Source organism: Grampus griseus, assembly GCF_964374135.1.
Source record: "Grampus griseus genome assembly, chromosome: 13".
NCBI lineage: Eukaryota > Metazoa > Chordata > Mammalia > Artiodactyla > Delphinidae > Grampus > Grampus griseus.
Genome location: NC_139007.1, coordinates 68,500,758 through 68,521,422, shown reverse-complemented (window position 1 = coordinate 68,521,422; position 20,665 = coordinate 68,500,758). Strand labels below are relative to the sequence as shown.

At 34.8% G+C, this 20,665-nt stretch overlaps 1 protein-coding gene across 4 annotated transcripts in view; it reads right to left on the bottom strand.

Annotated features, from left to right (window-relative positions):
• UTRN (utrophin) overlaps positions 1-20,665 on the bottom strand; it is a gene marked incomplete at its 3' end in the record, with an annotated part of 496,004 nt that overhangs the window by 291,209 nt on the left and 184,130 nt on the right. For all 4 annotated transcript variants that reach the window (XM_082668645.1, XM_082668646.1, XM_082668647.1 and 1 more), the window contains 9 exons: positions 20,356-20,484; positions 19,522-19,695; positions 17,668-17,823; positions 12,846-13,016; positions 8,558-8,737; positions 6,244-6,372; positions 3,871-4,041; positions 1,406-1,567; positions 831-968 (listed from right to left, as the gene is read on the bottom strand). In XM_082668645.1, coding sequence (XP_082524771.1) covers positions 831-968; positions 1,406-1,567; positions 3,871-4,041; positions 6,244-6,372; positions 8,558-8,737; positions 12,846-13,016; positions 17,668-17,823; positions 19,522-19,695; positions 20,356-20,484 — 1,410 coding nt within the window. The remainder of the gene's footprint in view (positions 1-830; positions 969-1,405; positions 1,568-3,870; positions 4,042-6,243; positions 6,373-8,557; positions 8,738-12,845; positions 13,017-17,667; positions 17,824-19,521; positions 19,696-20,355; positions 20,485-20,665) is intronic.

Sequence of the window (20,665 nt, the reverse complement as noted above, 5' to 3'; positions counted from 1 at the left end):
TACTCTCTCAGGGTCATATACAAGTAACTGGTAGAGCCGTATCTAACTTCAGGTTCAGACCTGTATCTACTTCATTCGGACCTAATGGTTCTAATCTTTCCTCAGTGTGGTGTGAGGAACAAGGTGTGAGGAACAGGAAATGACTGATAAGATTGTGAAGTTTCTACCTTGAGAACTGGGTAGTTTTTATAAGTAATAACTAAGATAGGGAATAAAGCAGGAAACAGGTTGGAGGAGGGGAGAGAGGGCTAGTTCAGCTTGGGACCTGTTACAAGGCTGCAGTACAAACAGAGACAGCCAACAGGCACCAAGCAGAGAAACCTGAATCTTCTAGTAGATTCCAACATCATCAACTGAAACTGGTTCTAGAAGGATTACCTAAGTACAGACCTCTGGGGAACACCAGCATATTTACAATGCAGCTGCAAAGATGGCTATTGAAAAGGGAGCTGGTGGTGAATCTTTTCCTAGAATATAAATCATATTTTATCAACTTCACAAATTTAGTTATTTGTAAACTAGAAATTTTTTTTAATGTGGTCAACACCTCCACACATAAAATACAGAACTGAAGGAGAAAGTCACTCCCCAAAGGTTTAAAACATTAAGAAATCCAAAAGAGATGTCAATAATAAGGTTTTATGTTTCTATTTTCTGTGAGTCTTGCCTCATCCAAAAATATAAACATATCTAGCAATACACACGAGAAACGAGGAGATACCATTCCAACTGGTTTGTTTTGAGGTATCATTGAATGCAACATCACATTTCTCAATGGCAAGAGCTGAAAAAGTTATTTAAGTGGAACAGAGACTCCCCCATGACAATACCTTAGTTTTGTTGTATCTTGTGTGCAAAAGTAGTAACTGCAAACGGATCTTTTCTTTTTTATTATCCTCCATAGGTTGATGTAACATTTGTTCTCCTCTTTGTAGAACTTCCTCAATCTGGGCTCTCTCCTCATCCATCTGAATGTTTAAAAGATAAAAATTACTCAAAAGAAAAATGCACAGGGTCACTTACTATCAGTTCCCAAGCAGGAGAACTAACTTACAAAGTATAGTATAAGTCAACGTATGTTTATCTGAATGATATACAACAAAAGTTTATGTTTTTCTTAAAATATTTCATATATGAAGTTAAAATAACTCATAAAGAATGCTAGTTTAGCAGAAGTTAAATAGAACTAAGATAACACTACCTTTATAGTCAGAAAGTATGTCTTTTTTTTAAGCATTATGTAAATCACGTGACAAACCTTACACTGACACTCACCAGAAAGTCACATTTAAATCTGTTCTATCATGTTTGGCAGATATGTGGGTAAACATCATTAATGTAAAAATATAATTAACAGATAAGAAAAGTGAGAACACCACGGTTTTGAAAATCTGCTTGAGCCAACCTTTTCATCTTCATCACTGGATTCCAAGCGCTTTTCTGTAACTTTTAACATATTTTCTATATCATTTTCTAATTTTTCCAAGTCAGAGAAAGGCACACCAGCTTCAAACGCTTCAGTGGTGACCAGATATTGGTATGATAATGGTTCCTGGCCAATCAGCAACTGTAGAAGGAAAAATGTTCTTTGAAAAGATATTCTTGTTTGTAGATTTTTGCTGGAAAGGGTGTGGAGAAAAGGGAACCCTCTTGCACTGTTGGTGGGAATTTAAATTGATACAGCCACTGTGGAGAACAGTATGGAGGTTCCTTAAAAAACTAAAAATAGAACTACCATACGACCCAGCAATCCCACTACTGAGCATATACCCTGAGAAAACCATAACTCAAAAAGAGTCATGTAACACAATGTTCATTGCAGCACTAGTTACAATAGCCAGGACATGGAAGCAACCTACGTGTCCATCGACAGATGAATGGATAAAGAAGTGTGGCACATATATACAATGGAATATTACTCAGCCATAAAAAGAAACGAAATTGAGTTATTTGTATTGAGGTGGATGGACCTAGAGTCTGTCATACAGAGTGAAGTAAGTCAGAAAGAGAAAAACAAATACCGTATGCTAACACATATATATGGAATCCAAAAAATGGTTCTGAAGAACCTAGGGGCAGGACAGGAATAAAGACGCAGATGTACAGAATGGACTTGAGGACACAGGGAGGGGGAAGGGTAAGCTGGGACAAAGTAAGAGAGTGGCATGGACATATATATACACTACCAAATATAAAATAGATAGCCAGTGGGAAGCAGCCACATGGCACAAGGAGATCAGCTAGGTGCTTTGTGACCACCTAGAGGGGTGGGATAGGGAGGGTGGGAGGGAGACACAAGAGGGAGGAGATATGGGGATATATGTATGCATATAGCTGATTCACTTTGTTACAAAGCAGCAACTAACACACCATTGTAAAGCAATTATACTCCAATAAAGATGTTTAAAAAAAAGAAAAGATATTCTTAACTTGACCTTTCACCAATTAATCAGTGTCAAGAAAGAACTCACATTTATTTGAATTGACTTTAATTTCATTCATTCCCACGGCAATAATTTTACCAACTTGGGCTTCTCTGATTACCCATGTTTTCCGAATTCCAGCGAGGGATGCAAACTGGTGTGCAAGTGAGCGTGGCTGCCTGGAGTGGGAGGAGGGTTCCAGGACCGCAGGCGAGCACAGCAGGAAACAGTGCCATGATCCGGAAGCCATCCCTGCCATGGCCACAGAGAGGAAGAAAGGCCACTACCCAGTATAGGGACATCCCAAAGAATGCCTCCCAGTTAACTTTCCCCAGTACAATGCCCCTTTGATTTTGATACCGAAACTTCAAAAAAGTACATGTTTCTCAATGCAGTATTTTCAGACAGTATCTATATAGAAAGCCTTTACATCAATATTTATGTGCCTAAAATCAATGTAACAAATTCAGTAAAACTAAAGGCAGGAAAATAACATGCAGTGTTGGCTGAGCATGGGGAAGCTAGCAATCTCACATTCTGGTTATGAATGTATAAACTGACACAAACTTACGGTAGGAATCTTTGGAAAAATCTATTTAACAGCATTTATAGGTACAACTTTCACAACAATATCAAGGAATTCTAAGAAGTGATCCTAAGGGCATACTAAGAAATGAACAAAAAGACATGCATAAAAGAATTTTAACAATATTTACAAAAGCACAATAAAAATGGAAATTTGACTTTGAATATTGTAACAGATCATTTAATTGAATAGCTGTTAAAAACCTTGTCTGAAGAGAATATACAAAACAATATAAAATTTTTGATATTTTAATATCACATACACATGAGTAAGAGTGGATATGTATGCCAAAACATTAACAGAAATTATTTATGGGGACAACAATAATTTTCTTTGCACTTTCTCTCACTCCATCTCCTATGTTTCCTGCATTACTTTTTAACATATGTAGGAAAAATCTCCCATAGATCTATTGAAAAGAATAAGTGAGCTTAGGTCAGAAGGTAAGGAAGTAGGGTCAAGGCTAAGGAAGACAAAAGTTAAAGCAAGATTTTTGTTGTTTTCTTTAAGTTGCAAATAATCTAAGTATATTCGTAGGCTATGAAAGATTGTTTGGCCTATTATATCAAGTATTTCAAAACAAAGCAAAGTTAGAAAATATTTACTTCCTGCAAAAAAGATGATCCTTCCTCTCATAATTTCAATACTTTGAAACCTTTTCTCTAATGGGTTATTTTCTTTAATACTAATTTCTTATATTCTCTCCTTCATATGCATAATCAACATAAATAAGAACAAATGCTCCAAAGTGATAAAATCATTTTAATTAAAAAACTCTTGATATATATACCATATAATTATCTATCACGTAGCTACATATCTATAAGAAAAATAGTTTTATATACAAACATAATTGCTTACTTTGGCACTTTTGATGTGTTGAGAAACCTTTTCAAAGTTTCTATTCAATTCAGCTAATTTTGGTTCTACAAGCTCCTTGCTTGAGCCTCCACGTGCATTCATCAAAACAACAGCTTGATCACGGACATTTTCTACTTGGAGGTTAGCATCATCCAGCTCAGACAGTAAACGCTAATTGTAAGAAAAACAAAATTAGCACGTGGGAAAAATCAAAACCAAACATGGGTGTAATGCTAACTCGAAAGTAAAGGTAGTTTAAATAAATGTCTGAGATTCCTAGTAAGAGATTTCAGCACCATCAATTTGAATAAGAGCTTTTCGTACATTAGGACTCATTCATGTTACATGGGAAGCATTTTCGATCACTACCAGATTGGATAAAACTTTATTTAATGATTGAATAGTCTATAAGATTTATGGTGTCATTTCTTCAACCGTTTTATTCTAAGAGTGGCAAAGCCTCTTGAGGCTGGATAAAGGAATAAGTGGCAAGGAATAGACTGACTTCTTTTCCCCCTAGAAATACTATTTACCACCATCCGCCTTTCCTTGGTGAAGGTGAACTCATTTGGAAATTAGTCGAATATTATCATTTAGTTTTTAACTAAAATATGCAACAACATTATGCAGTTTCCTCAAGCTAATTTCACAACTGTCATTAAATTCCTTCTCAGGGCTAAGAAAGGAATGCACATACCTGCCTCAATTTCTACTTCATTGGTAAGATTTGAAGAGTGTTGGAATTCTCTCAAGAGTATGTATGGCTGTAAGTAGATTTTGAATGAAGTCTTAAAAATAAGCTAGCTAATCTGTACGCATCTATAAATTCTGCAGATGTTTTCTTGGTGATTTACGAGAATGAATGATCCAGCAATGCACACAATCAGCTAATACATGGAGCTTAACCCACTGTTGTGAAGAATTTGTGCTTACTTGTTATGGTGGCTGACAGAAAATAAGTAGTTTGAGGAACTGTTTTTAAATCAGTGTATATAGATAGAAACAGGAGAACATCAGCTTAACTATGGAATTTTTAGAACATGTTCTCTCACATCTAAATCTGATTGTAATGAGAAAAAAAAAACAGCCATTGCTTGTCTCAAATTTTGCTATCTGTATAGTGATCCTTGAAATTCTCTTTAAGAAAAATCAAGTGGAAAGAAATAAACACTTTGTAAATAAGGCTTGGCTTTCATGAAAAATTGTTTAAAGGTTATGTTAAAAGGATTTAATAAGTTCACTAAAAGTGTAATCGTGGAAATGTGGAAAATGTGGTGAGTAAAGGAAACTACCTCATTCTTCGAAGGTTTTATAGAAGCACAATTAAACACTCTAAAATGGCTCTGTTACATATGAACCATCTGCTGTGAAGGAACTCTATTTGTAACGTCTAAAGGACCTGGAATAATTGTATTTTGCTGGCAACAGACACATGCTTTATTGTTTGCAGGTTCCTCATCAAATCTTTAATTATGCACTATTTCTGTCATCAATAAACAACTTAAAGGGAAAAAAAAAGATTCATTCAAGGATGTCTGCAGAATGTTGAGAAAGTACATTTGTAACCTAGAATTCAATTGTTCATCCATGCCTGACATGACAAAGGGTTCAAAGGAAGGACTGGTGGGGCCTGAGTGGTAAAAAGAAAAGATTCTCGAAGAGGAATTCTTAAAAGCTACGTTTGACCTTCAACTTTGAAACTAAATGTAGAAACACAGGAATGAATAAGGGGTACTCTGGGCACTTTTCTGAGACTCTGGAGCCCCCGAGACAACAATTTCTTCTTTGCTTAACACCACTGAGTAAGGGTATCAAGAGGCTGAGCAAAGTGAAGAGAGAAGTCTGCCAGACTTTGTGCTTCTGAACAAGTATACTATCTTTTTCATACAGCTGATTCGTCTGCAAAGCTGGGTCAGGGGGCAATATGCAGCAAAAAGTGAAAGCCAAATACTCATTGTGAAGTCAGTTTTGCTTTGACTTTCTATACTGCCACCAAATTTTGCAAGTCATTAAAAAATTAACTAAGAATGACCTTTTGTGGTGAACGAATGACCCAGCATTCAACTACCTTGTATGACAAAATGGAGTTTTTTTTATAGCTTATTAAATTGCAATGGAAAAATTTTATTAACAATCACATAATGTGGTATTTTTAGTGCTAATTCTTACAAGAAAGGAACGGAACAAAAAATAAGCTAAGACAAAATACAAAGAACAAACAAGAAAGACTCGGTTTATCCCACCAACATAAAAGCTAATGAATCCACTGCATGGGAAGATGTGTGCACAAGTAACTTGGAGCACTCCTCGAGAGAAAGAGAACAGCAAAACCTTCCATTCCCAGAAGTGTTACTGGTCCTCTACATTTGCTACCTTCACAATTTCTTCCCGTTTACTTGCTGGCTTTTTTTCTATCTCATCCAATAGCGCTTCAGCTTGATAAAGCCAGGTGCTTATGTGAGCAACATTTCCATCAAATATTTCCAACTGGTTTTGGTGGTTCTAGAAAGGAATTAATAAAATGCTGATACAATCATATGCAATATTTAAGACAATGATCTTAGAAGACATTTAAAAGACCTTCAAAGTGCTAACTGTACGCTGAATTTCAAGAAGAATTTCCACCTTCCTACAAAGCTCTTCCCCAATGGATAAATCTCATTCCTAAAAATGCACACTGTGACTGAGCACTTTTTAATTTTAATTTAGATCTCAATACGATGAAAAGTTGAAGAAGAATAAAAGGTGAGAGTTTCTTTTTTAATTTCATTTTGTTTTAATCCCTATCCGTCATTCTTATATTACAAATAATCTCACCGGCCCCTCCTTGATCATATTTGTTAAAAACTCATTTAAGGAAGTAATAATATTAAAAAATGATTCAAATTTTGCCTGCTCAATGGACTGTAAGTACTTAGAGGCAGGGCCCCTGTTGTTTCACCTCAGTACCGACAGCACTTACCATTACACCTGGAACAGATCTCAGTGATACTTCCTGAAGCAAGGTATAACGTGATTGAGAGAATACATTTGAAAACAGTTAAGTCAGTTAAAACTAGGCAAAACTGCTGAGGCTAAGGCAAGAATGTAGAACTTGATGAAAAAGAGTGGGGGAGCCTTATGATGAAACCAAAAACTTTTAGGAATTGGATTTTATAGGATGAAGGAAACTAAGAAGAAACTTCGAAGAAAAGTGTTTAAAATCAAGGAAACAAATTATTAATCTGTAATATGGAAAAATCATTGAAAAAATAAAATGAGAACCAATAAATCATATGAGCAAAGTGTTGACAGTGGTCTGGATTCTAAGTAAGAAGAATTTATAAACACCAGATTTATTTACCTTGATAAGAGCAGATAAATCAAATGTTCTAATAGGTGTAGAAAGATATTATTTGAAAGGAGAATTTAGAAGGTACAGACTGCATAAGGCAGAAGTAAGGGCCATGAGCATGTGGAATAAAACTAGTTATAATAAAAATGAATATATAAAATATTTAATGAACATATTTTATGAGCCAAGAATTTCACATTTGTTATTCAACATTTAACAACTCTGTTAGATATGTTCTTTTAATCCCATTTTACATATAGGGAAATTAAAGCTAAGTGACATTAAGTAATTTACCCAAGGTTATGAAGGTAGTAAGTCGCAGATGAACTCTGACAGATCAAGATGTAAACCCACCAGCTTCAATGCCCTACACATTCTGGTTGATTTCAATAAATATCCAAACACACAATAATTTATTTTTCTCTGTTCATATCCATTACCCAGTAATCCTATGAATTTGGAAAGAGTCTTATCTCAGATATATCAGAACAAATAATAATTTATAGATGAGAACTTTTTTTAAGGGAAGAGAAGGTCCGGTTGCCATATATTCATTGTTATTATAAAAGGGACAGAAAAACACTATGAAATTAAATGGTCACGATTTCCATGAAATACTGGTTAACAGCGTAGTAGTGTTGTTATAACCAAAGACTAAAAACATATAGCATTTAACAATTACCATAATCATCATAACAATATCTAAAATTGGTTGTTTTAAATATAGTTTTATAAGAGCCCTACATGTTTTACGTCATAATCGCAAAAACTGTATGAGGTAGAAATTATAATAATGTCCATTTTACAAATGAGAAACCTGAGACTTAGAGAGCATTTAAGTATTGGGTTGGCCAAAAAAGTTTGTTTGGGTTTTTCCGTAAGATGTTATGGAAAAACCCAAACTAACTTTTTTGGCCAACCCATAACTTGACCAATGTCAATCAGTTTGTAGTCAAAACTTTAACTTAGGCCATCAGACACTAGAACTGGTGCCCTTAACTAGTACACCAATATTAGAACATTACAAATATTATATATATAGTTTATAATAGTATGAAAATTAAATACAATATTGTCATTAAAATGTAGCAAATAAGGTGTATTTACTAAGATATTAAAGTAATTTCTATGTATATCACAAATGGTTTATTACTTAATAGAGACACGTGAACTCTTTCTAGTTATTATCTTTTCAAAGGAAAAGATAAAATGTAGTCTAATGAAATTAATTCACAAGCAAAACATTATTGTGACAAACAGAAAATAGGATTTGGAATCCTAATCAAAACAGTATTCGTTTATACATAATTAAAGGAGAGAAGATTTCACCATGAAATTCTTCCTGAAACATACCAACAAGGTGTTGCACCAATCCTCGGTCCAGGTGCGAACCCGGCTCCACCCGGCATTAAGGACACAGAGCTTCTCTTCTAAAACAGGCTCACTGCCCTCAATCAAGTTCTGCAGGGCAGCACTACTCTCTGTGATGGTATTTAAATCAGCTTTTCTCTTTTCCAGATCTTTCAGAATATTCTAGAAAATAAAAGTTCCCAGACCTACTTGATCTTTCAGAACATTATAAAAGTTTATACAACCTTCATTTTTAAAAAACTTTTTTTTCACGTATACATGACTCCCTAGATAACTTACACATGTCAAAGGTTCACAAGATTCCACAACTTACTAACATGATGAGAGTTTTAAAGTTTCAAATAAAAATTAAATATTTAATTATGCAAACACCAAAGAATGTAACAAATTTAGATGTGGAAAGGTAATTATTTCATTTATTTTAAGTATAAATTCCATTCCTTACACAAAAACAATTATCTTCATCAAAACTCTAGAAATAATGAATCAGCTCCATTTTCAGTAACTACAAGTGGGCAAAGCAGGACTATCCCAGAACTCAAAATTCTAAGATGACTTAACATATTGTTTGTTTATAAGCATTACAAAAAACATTTCATCTTGTACTATACATCATAGGAGAACTAGCACGTCTAAGCTTTGGTTTTACACTTGTCTTAATATGTAAAGCTAATACTCTAGATGGTATTATGATTACTTGATTTTCACATTCATAAGTTTGACCAGGCAAGGTGTGCAGTCAGAGAATTATAAAGAGAATGTTGGGTTCCAAAATTAAAACTACAAAATTCTTTCAATCAAAAAGTAACATGCATATATCTACCCTACTTCTGTTGTACCTTTTTAGAAAAATATTTAAACGAATCATTTCAAGAAGTTCAAATCTACATTTAATCTCACATCATTAAATCACATTTTGAAAGGCATAAAAACTACAAATTCGCAAGTGAGTCAAGGTATAAGGACTCATTTGGCCACATCAATTACTGGTATTTTTTATAAAGACACTGAAATATTTCTCTCAAGTGTTCTCCAGCAGGGAGGGGAAAAAACAAAAACAAAACAGAATACCCACAGCCATGCTCTCTGCAGTTAATAAGTTTCTGCATTCCTTCAGTGGCTATGCACTGATTGACTACAGTAGTCTTTAAAAACTATAAGAAATAATTAACTACAAGCAATTAAATGTAAACAGTACACAGACTATGTTAATAGATTTTATTGTAAAGAAAATGGCTACGTTGAAAATAATGATTTTTAAGCTATGGAATAAAAACACTAAGTTCTAGAATGCAGATGCTATTTAAATTTTGCATTGAAAATAATTTTACGTAATATTATAGTGGAAATTCATTAAAATATTTTGAAATATGCATGTTTCTTAAATCTGACAACACAACATTGAAAAAATGGGTGATTATGTTACATACTAATGTTTCATTTGGTTTACTCTAGTGAAGAGAATGTGCTATGAATTCATGATTTGTATATACCATCTTCATTATTTCAAATCTGAAATAAGATTAAATGGGAATTTAAGAGTGAATAGTTCCAGAAGAAACAAACTTATCATATTTACTGTCTTTACCTTAAAAATGATGAGAATCAACTGAAAAACTAATTGAATTTATGTGAATGCACAGATTGATGATTAAAAATTAAATATGCAAAAATTGGTATCGCTTATGTACCAACCATAAGAAATTAGTAAAAAAAAAAAAAGAAAGAAAAGCATACTTCATACATACCAATAAAATAAATATGTAGGTATAAACTTTTTTGCATACATGATAAAGTTTACAAAGAAAAAAACCAAAGCATTATGTAGAGATGTAAGGGAATTTGGAGGGGGAAATGAGACATTCCATGTTACTAAAAAGACAAATATAACAAAGATGTCAATTCCCCTCAAAACAAATTTATAAATTCAAGGCAATTCAAATCGAAATTTCTAACAATTTTTCTAAGAATTTGAGAGTAATAATTCTAAAATTCATATGAGTATATACAAAAGAAGAAGCATAAAGTTAGGAAATCCTGTCTTTAACTACATGTTAAAATATAAAGCCACGTAGTTAAACAGTTGAAGAACATTTCAGAGGGTCAGATCAGTGAAGCAGAAAACAAAGCAAAGTAACAGGTAAAAAGAATATATGAATTGAGCTTGTCAAATCAGTGGGGAAAGGATAATTACACAATAAATAGTGCTGAGATAACTGGTAAACTATTTGGAATAAAAGGTTAGAGCCTTACCTCATTATATACACCAAACTAAATTCCAGAAGGATTTAAAGCATTAAAGGTAAAAAGATGAAACTATAAAAGAGCTAGAAGAAAATATAAGTAAATAATTATATAACTTTTGAGTAGAGTTGGCCTTTCTAAGCACTAAAGGCAGAAATAATTTTTTTAAAAAGCATTGTATTATTTAAAAAATATATAATAAGTTTTAAAAAAACATACAAAACAGAAAGGAAACTACAGTGGCAAAGAACAAAATAATTTTGTACCAATACACAACACGCTAAGCATTAAGAACTGTAACAGGTAAAGAGCTCTAAATTAAAAGACCAAGCTGTGATAGAAGCTACAAATGGCCTATAAACTAATGGAAAATGTTCTAATTAAATAATCAAAACCTGTTATTTGCCTACCGTTGTCAAAAGTGTAGTTAAAACAAGTAAGTAGGAATTCTCACTCATAGCTGCTGGGTACATTTCTGAAGGACAATTTCATAACAGGTATAAGATGTTAAAATGGATATATCCCTTGACCCAATATTTTTAGAGGGAATTTATCCTCAGGAAGTAATTAAGAATGTATGCTATAATTCAGCCACAAGTATTTTTATTCATCACAGCACTTTTTACAATAGTGAAAATTGGTAATAATTTAAATGGACATGAATGGAGGAATGGGACAATAAAAAATAAAATATACAATGAAATACTATTCCTATCTCCAATGTGTGACACAAAAACACTTGTAGGTAAAGGAAAATGTTAAAGATGTAAGGCTTTTCAAGAAGGTCGTGAAACACTAGATACAATTCTGTTTTAAATATATGCTTGTGCCTGCATGTCTATATGTGCCTGTAAAAAACTGAAATGATAACAGGGTATTCTTTGATTAGAGAAGATTTTTGCTCCTGTCTTTTTTTTTGTACTACACTATGCAAATGTTATTCAATTTGCTTATGTGACTTATGGTGCTATAAGAAAATAATGGCTTTCAAAGTGTATTGTAGAAAGAAGATAATATTTCCTTGAAAAATTTAACAAAAATAAAGTTTGGTGCCTTTGGTTGGCATTCATCCACCATAACTCATGAATTCCAGTGTTTTCCACTTCCTTTATACATTTCTTTTCGCTTCACACAGCCCATGGCAATTACACTTTTCCTGAGCTATTTTCTAAACTGAGAACATTCTTCCTAGTGATTAATATCTTGACTTTCTTACAACAATTATCTCCAAAGAAGCATTCAAATTAAGGAGCTGTATTATCCCACGACCTCATAGCACCTCCTATTCACTCCCCATAAACTGACACCTGTAGAGAATGTTAAAACTGATACCTGCAGCTTTATATAAAGTTCTGTCACAGGATTAATCATTTATTTTCAACACTTATCTCTAGTATACGTGCTTCTTTCTTAGAAAATAAATTCAGGAAAAGAATGCTTCAGTAAAAAGAAAAACTATCAATATTTTGTGCTTCATTCAAGTCTTTTTCCACGTCAAAAGATAGAACTAGCAAATCAACTCTCTGATCTCTGTGATTTCTAAGTAACTACAGGGCTAGAGAAAACTCTTGGATCTTTTATTGATTTTTTTGAAAATTCCGTTGCTATGCTCTTTACACCAGTTAGTTTGCAATAGAAGGATTAGTTACTGGTACAAAAGTTACTATAGAAGAATTAATAAATGAATTCAGCACAGTACTTTGTGAAGAATGAATACTCAAAAAATGTCACTGCTTTTGAAGGTGATAATTATAATATTTTCAAGTACCACCTAAGCATAATGACTACAAAGCCCTCGGTGATGAGCCATGTGAGGTTAACGCTTTCAGAATCAAGATAAAAATATCTTCTGAAGATAGTTGTTTTTAAAATATTCTTATTCATTCTTAGGACAGAGACATGGAAAAAAGATAAGACTATATTTTATATGAAATGGAGAGAAATGACATCTACCCAGATTTCCCTGATCAAAATGCCACAAATTACATGGGCATAATATTGGTGGTTCACCTGAACTACAACTTACTTTAGCCCAGGAAATTTCTGTATCCAAGTCACCAAGCAAACTTTCTGAAGTGGATTTCTGTACCAATTCAGTTTCAGTAACAGAAAGCCATTCAGAGAGAGAAGCAGCCTCTTTCTTCATTTTCCGAGCCAACTGTGATGCTCTTTCTAGATCCTGTTTTCCCTCTGTCACCTTAGGAAAAAAAAAAAGAGCACAAGAGAGATCAACATAGTGGGAATGAATCAGAGCACTAACTAAAGACCCAAACAGATTCATATTTAACCCCCAAGACAGACCTAACCTTTATCTCTGGCACCTAGAATCACACTATTCTTACTTTTCTGCAGGGGGGACAATATACTGTAGTAGTTACATGTCAGGCAGCCCTGAGTTTTCACCTTAGCTCTCCACTTACTTCCTAAGAGACCTTGGTGGAGGTTCAGCCCTCAAAAGGTTGCTATGAGTTTTCAGTGAAAAAAAATACATACATGAAGGGCTTGACCCAGTCCCTGCAGCAAAGTTAAGAAATCAATGAATAGTTCCTTTTATTATTTTGAACAGAAGATGCCTTAAAATCCTCTCAATGAGGGATTCTGTTTAAAAAACACACTTAGAAACACACAGATATTCTAGCAATGTGAGGGGGAAATAGCAAGATTTTTTACAATCATATGTTTTACAATTAACCACTTAACGTAAAATACAGTAAATGGCTATGCAACATAAACTTTTATTATTATTTTGCTCTTACTGCTGTTGACGGAAAGCAAAACGAACTGAACTGACACTTACCAGGTCAGCTCTCGTATTGTGCTAACAAATCTACACGTCATACAATAAAACCCTGTGAAAGGCACTATGTTTTCCATTTAACAGAACAGGACTGTGAAGCTTAAAAAGGTTAAGGCCATAACCAGGGTGGCATGACCATCAGATTGAGGCTGGTCTGACCCTTTGCATTACATGATGGTACTCTCAAACTAAAGTCATTCACAACCTAACACTGAGTTGACACTTTAAAGGATGTCACAACACAGTACATACAGAAAACATGTTCTCCCTTTCATGTGCACAGATGTATAGGTGATAACATTACCTAAGTAGTACAGTGATAGGTCATGTATGGGAAGAAATTTTTTTAGATGATACAAAATTTCTTAGATATAAAAACCAAATTTTCTTAATAAGTAAAATGGGATTACATTTCTTTTTTACTGGTCCCATAGGTTCAGTTTTACTCTTTGATGTCTCAAGGATTGATTATTATTAAATTCCTTCTTAAAAGTGAAATATTTTTCTATGGAGTTTAATTAAAATTCATGACTCTAAATTAATAGTACTTCAATGCAGACTTCAGGAGACAAATACTTGAATTCTTTTAAAAGATGATATGATACTTATCTGACTTTGACATGCCCAGGCAGCTACACAATTACCATAAAACAATGCTACCAAAGATTTCTGTAAACCAGGAAGAAGATAAATTAAGTTTCAACTTATAACAATTTACACTCTTCTCAGCCTAATCAATACATTTTAAGATGTACTGCATATTGAATTAGGCCATATCAAGTTGTAAATCTTTTTTTTTTTTTTTTTTTTTGGCCACAGGGCATGTGGGATCCTAGCTTCCTGATCAGGAATCAGGGATCAAACCCATGCCCCCTGCAGTGGAAGTGCAGTCTTAACCTCTGGACCACCATGGAAGTCCCTCTAGTTGTAAATCTTCTACATAACCATTTATCCCTTCTCCCTCTTGAATATGCAACCATTCCCTCTCAAAAGGATCATTCCCACCAGGTCTGAAACATACTCAAATGTCTGTCTCTCCGTTTCTCTCTCTCTCTCTCTCTCTCTCTCTCTCTCTCTCACACTCACACACACACACACACACACACACACACACACACATATATTTCCTACTTTGGTCCCACCTCCCCTAACAACTTCCCTCTCTCCTACCTTCCCCATACAAGTTCTCAAAACCATCTCTCACCTCCCACACATACTTCAAGCCATGACATTCTGGCTTCTATCCCCATCACTCCACAGAAATTGTCTTTCCTAAGTTCAGTAATGATCCCAATGGCAACAGATCTAATGGACATTTTTAAGTGGATGTCATATTTAACTTTCAATAATATTCAAAACAGCAGCCTACACTCATTCTCATAATGCCCTCCTTCCTTCGGCGTCCCAGACCTAGCACTTTCCTGGTGTGCTGCCACTTCTTGCTACTTACTGTGGTTCTGTATATATATAAAATATATGGTTGCACAATGTGAATTTTTAAGGTGCATAACGTGATAATTTGATACACATACATTGTGAAATGAGCACCACAGTCAAGTTAATTAACACATCCGCCATCTCACAGAGTTATCTTTTTTTTGTGGTGAGAACACTTAAGATCTACTTTCTTAGCAGATGTCAAGTTTACGATTACGGAAAACAGCATGGCGGCCCCTCAGAAAAATTAATAAAGAACTACCATATGATCCAGCAATTCTACTTCTGGATATATAACAAAGGAAATGAAATCATTATTTTAAGAGATATCTGCACTCCCATATTCGTTGCAGCATTATTCACAATAGCCATTGATAAATGAATGGATAAAGAAAATGTGGTATACATATGTATATAAATATATATGTGTGTGTGTATACACACACACACACACACACACACACACACACATATATACTTTAGTTTCTTTTACAAGCTCATCTTCCTCAAATTCCCTTCTAAATGAGGTAATCCCTCAAGACTGAATTCAGGCCCTTTTCTTTTTTCACTACATCCTCTCCCTAAATAATTTCATCATCACTGAAAACTTAACCACCTCTATGCAGATGACTCATAAAATTTATATCTTCAGCGAGCCCAGATATATTCTCCAGACTTGAATAACTTTGTGAATATCTGACATATGCAATTAACTCTCTCAAAGGCACTTAAAATGTCAACATGTCCAGTACTTGCTTATGATTTCTCCACACGTCTGCCTTTCCTTCCAGTGCCCCGTCCCAGTGATGGCACCATGATTTTCCACATGATCAAGCCAGAAACCCATGAGTCATCCTTCATCTCTTGCTCCTGCATCCCCACATCAAATCCTTTACCAAGTCCTGCTCATTTCACTTCCTAAATATGTCTTTAAAAAATCGGCTCATACCATCTCCACTGCTCCAAACTAGTTCAAACACCATCATCTCTCACAAAGAGCGTAACAATGACTTCCAAACTGGTCTTCTCACATCCATTCTTGCCTCTCTGCAATCCACCCTCCAAACTGCAGTGGGTGATCTTTTAAAAAACATATATCTGAGCATGTTTTCTCCCTGCTAAAACCCTGCCATAATTGCTCATTGCTCTTAACACAGAGATTAAAACCTTTACCACAAATTCTAAGATACTGGTCAGATCTGGTCTCATCCCATCTCTCCAACACCATGTTCCCACACTTGCTGTCTCTGCTTTAACCACACAAAAGTACCATGCTGCCTCCTGCCACAGGGCCTTTACACATGCTGTTCCATCAGCCTCGGAAGCTTCTCCACTGGTTTCACCCAGGCTACTCCTATTCATCCTTCGGATCTCAGCTCATGCACCACTTCCTCCAACCCAGACTGGACCAAATCCCCCTTTACATATACTCCTAAAGCACTACATACATTCCTTCATTACACTTCGGGCTGATAATCTGACATTACTTTGCATGGCTACTTGATTAAAGTTTTCTTCTTTTATTTCTCTCAGTTCCATTAGGCAGAGAGATAATATGTTTTTGCTTATCACTGTATCTCTAACTGCCTGTATAACTCCTCACACACAGTAAAGTCCCAATTGTGTTGAAAGAGAAAATGACTTAACTCCAAAACCATAATTACAGTTAGAGATCTGTTGTAAAACCAACCACAACATTCCCATTTATAAAATGCCCAATTAATAAATACAATAATATTTCACAAATAACTTCAGTTGTGTAATATACAAAGAAGTTCTAACATACGTGTTTCAGATGTGCAGTGTATCAAAATGATACACAATGTATCACACCAGTAATCTAATCTTGCAGAAGTGTGGTCCAAATTGCCCAGGAAATGTAGGCCTGTTCTTTCTTACTAATCTGAAAGTGATCACAAAATTTCAGCTAGTATTCGCTGGGCTTATGTAGAAACTTCGTTAATATTTAATAACCAAAGAAGGGTCTAATGTATTACCTAATACAGCTTTTCAATATTGATGAGAAGGTTTCACTTCCACACATTTTTTATTTGTTTCTTTTTTTGTTTTATTTTGTTTTTGCTTCTCTGGTTTCAGGGCAGAGAGTCTCAATAAGAGAAGATGTTAAGCCTATTGGATCCAGTTGGTCACTCACAGTAAAGGGCCTAACAACTTCCCCATGAATTCACTAAAATGCCCGAATTATAGATGTTTCTTGAAAGGATTTTAAATCCTGATAGATTAATGTGAACTTCCTATCACTATTTATTAAGAGTCCTAATGTTTTTAACATTTCTCAGTAGATTATTCAATCTAGAAATCCAAGGACCAACAACTTGAGTTTATACAGAGACTATTATTTGTAGAGTTTCCTTAGAAGAACTTATGAAAAGTCAGTAGCCATTGAAAACACAGAAATTAACCTGGATTAAATATTAAAAATACATTGCTGTGTAACTATTCATCATTGTAATAGTAACACATACATTTAAAGAAATATAATAAAAATTATTGTCATAAATGAAAACATATATTATTAATGCCATAAAATTCAAATATGCTTTCTCCCAGAAGTGAAATGTTAAGAGGCGGGCAGTGCACCTGCTCTGCTCACCTGGGCACCCAGGTCATTGTAGAGAACCTTCAGAGAAGTCAGCTGCTCATCCATCCCCTTGGGGTTGTCAGTTTGCTGCTTCTGGACAATGTGCCTTCCTGTTTTGATTACAGTCTCCACTTCAAGCTTGACTTCACTCAAAATTTTATAGAGTTTCTTAAAAATAAAGATGACAAATTTTACATATTAGTGAAAACATGCCAGCTGGAACCATTTCAGAACATGGCTTACAAAGACTGACAGCTAAGAACTAACTATGGAGATCAAAGGGCTTTATCTTTCCCAGATCTGGTTCAAAGGATGAGTAAAATGAAATCAAGGCTGTAATGACTTTTTAAAATCAGATAAGAAAACACACTCACAGAGGTTATACTTGTTTTATTAAAAAAGAAAAAAACTCAAACATGTATCTTAAAGGTTTATGAAAGTACTTGATAATACGAACATATTTCCTACACAAAATGGGAAAATGTTAGGACTAAAACCTGAATGTCTAACACTTTTTAAATTACATTTTTTTAAATCCTAAATGCTATTACAAGAAAAAAGGCAACACTGGCTATTTCTGGCTGTTGGCATTTGGAAGTATTAAGATTCATTTTTTTTCTTACAATTCTCTGAAGTACCAAGTCTACCACAATTAATACATATTGATTATACAATGAAAAGACATATAAAAACAAAATACATCAAGATGTATATAACCACAGGAAGTCGAAGTTATGTAGGTCAAATTCAGAGCTGCCCTCATCCTTGTTACTTTAAAACTAAAAAGCTGTATTCTGGGCAGGTTCTCTTATCTCTATGCATCATAATCTTGACGTGAAACACCTCATGTGGCACTGTCACATAATAACAGACCATTGGACTAAGTTACACAAAGTCAAGGACAGTGCTTGCTCTGTTGATCTCTATATCTCAGTAAATAAATATTTACATTCATACGTGCACGTGCGCACGTATTATATATAAAAATTCATCCTATTTTTTCATTCTTCCACCCATTCAAGCTTTCAAGTAATCAAACAACCTTCCGTATGCAACAGACATGTGGAGACTGCAATTTTGAAAAGCACAAAGAACTCTTCCCAGAATTTTCTTAGCTTAACTTGTGTCATGTTCAGTTTTTTCATGATTCTTTCCAAGCAGAACACTAGTTCTACGATTGAACATGCTTGGCCACATTATTTTTAAATTTCTATGCAACTGAATTTTAAAGTTCAAGACTAAAACAGTAATAAGGCCTTTTAAATAATTTCTTCTTTTACATTCTAGGTTTAAACTTTGATTTAAAATTTTATTTTCCTAGAGAATGGTTTTTTATGCTATAATATTCCTGACATCCATTCTAAGTATAATTTCTTCTTTCACACTTTAGGTTTAAACTTTATAATTTAAAATTTTACTTTCCTTGCGAACACATTTGTCGTACATTGCAATATTCCTGACATCCATTCTAAGTATGGTTCGTCTAGCTAACTCAAATCTATCCTTTAAAATTTAGCTTATTAGTCACATTCTGCCAAAGCCCTCCCTAACTTCATCCTGTGATTAAGATGTATTTTCTTCATTTTTTTGTAGCCATGTTATACACTTGTTTATTCTAGTTTCCTTATCATTACACTGTACTAATTGATTTTACTCTCTGCAGGCTATCTCTCTCCTATCTCTGCTAAATTCCTGGGAGGAAAGGACCACACTTCTAATTTTTTAACCTGTTTTTCATCATTTATTCCTATTCTTAGCACACTTTAGACTGACAATTATTGAACAAACCATGTACATAAGCGCTAGATGAAGCCATATCACTGACGGGAAAACCCACTGGACACATTAACCACCCAACGGCCTCACCATACACTTGTCCAGATGGGTCTGTATGACATCAGGGTCCACATCCTTCACATCCAGAACATGAAGTTCTGCTTTCACACCATCCAACACACGCTTGCAGTCAAGCATGCGCTGTTCAAAGTTAGCAGGTTTCTGGAAAAGCTGGAACTTTGTGGACACCTCTCGAAGTTTCCTCTGTTTGCAGAAATGAAAATAATAAGCAATTCACATCAGAATGATAATCTTTCTCAGCAGACAATATTAGCATAACACATACTGCTAGAAGGCTGTAAAATAAAGTAACAATAAAAACATTCTTTAAAGGAACTTAGTGAGGTTGCCCAGTCACCTTGGGGGACTGCACAGCCCAGTGTCCTGAATTACTTGACACTCAGTGTCTCAGTCTGAGATAAAATGAAAGGCTAAGCTAGCCTTGCTGGAATTAAAACTGCATTAATTTTCTTACCTGTTTTTAAAACACAATTCAAGAACCTAGAACTCACAATGCCCTTCATCACAAGGTCAGAGTGAAGGTCAGTCTGCATCCCCCATTGAGGGGCTAAGTGGTACTGCATCCCATGCACTCAGCCTGCCCAGTGTACCAGTACAGATGGAGGCTCTGCGTCAAGGGAAAAACCTATACAAAGCAAACATCTAAATCTAGATTGCTCTCTCTTCTCAACTCAACTAGAAAACTCAGATCCAATAGTTTCCAGTGCACCTTCAACACATCACTCCCATCCAACTCTTTACATCACAGAGAAGACCAAAGGCATCCAAGTCGTAAGCTCTTTCTCATTTTCTTTTTATGCCCAAAAGGGTGAAAAGTAAAAGGAAGCTGCCCTCCCCCTTCACCTGCAGCACATCCATCTGACTTCCTCCTCTGGCAGTCCGGCCTTCTGGGGAGGTCGGAGGCTGAGAACGTGTGTTTCTTCTCAGCTCCTCTAGGGTTAGCTCGTGGGCTGAGATCTCCGCTTGGATTTTCTACAAAGAGATTAGAAAAGGGAGAGAATCTCTGTTTTTTTTTTTTTTTTAAGTTTCATAGAGTCATACAACAGATAAGAATATATTGACCCCTATCCATGCTTTAATAAGTGTGCGTATAATAATAATATGGGCCACCTGTATCGCAGGACTGCTGTGTGCTGTGCACAAAGGTCTTTGT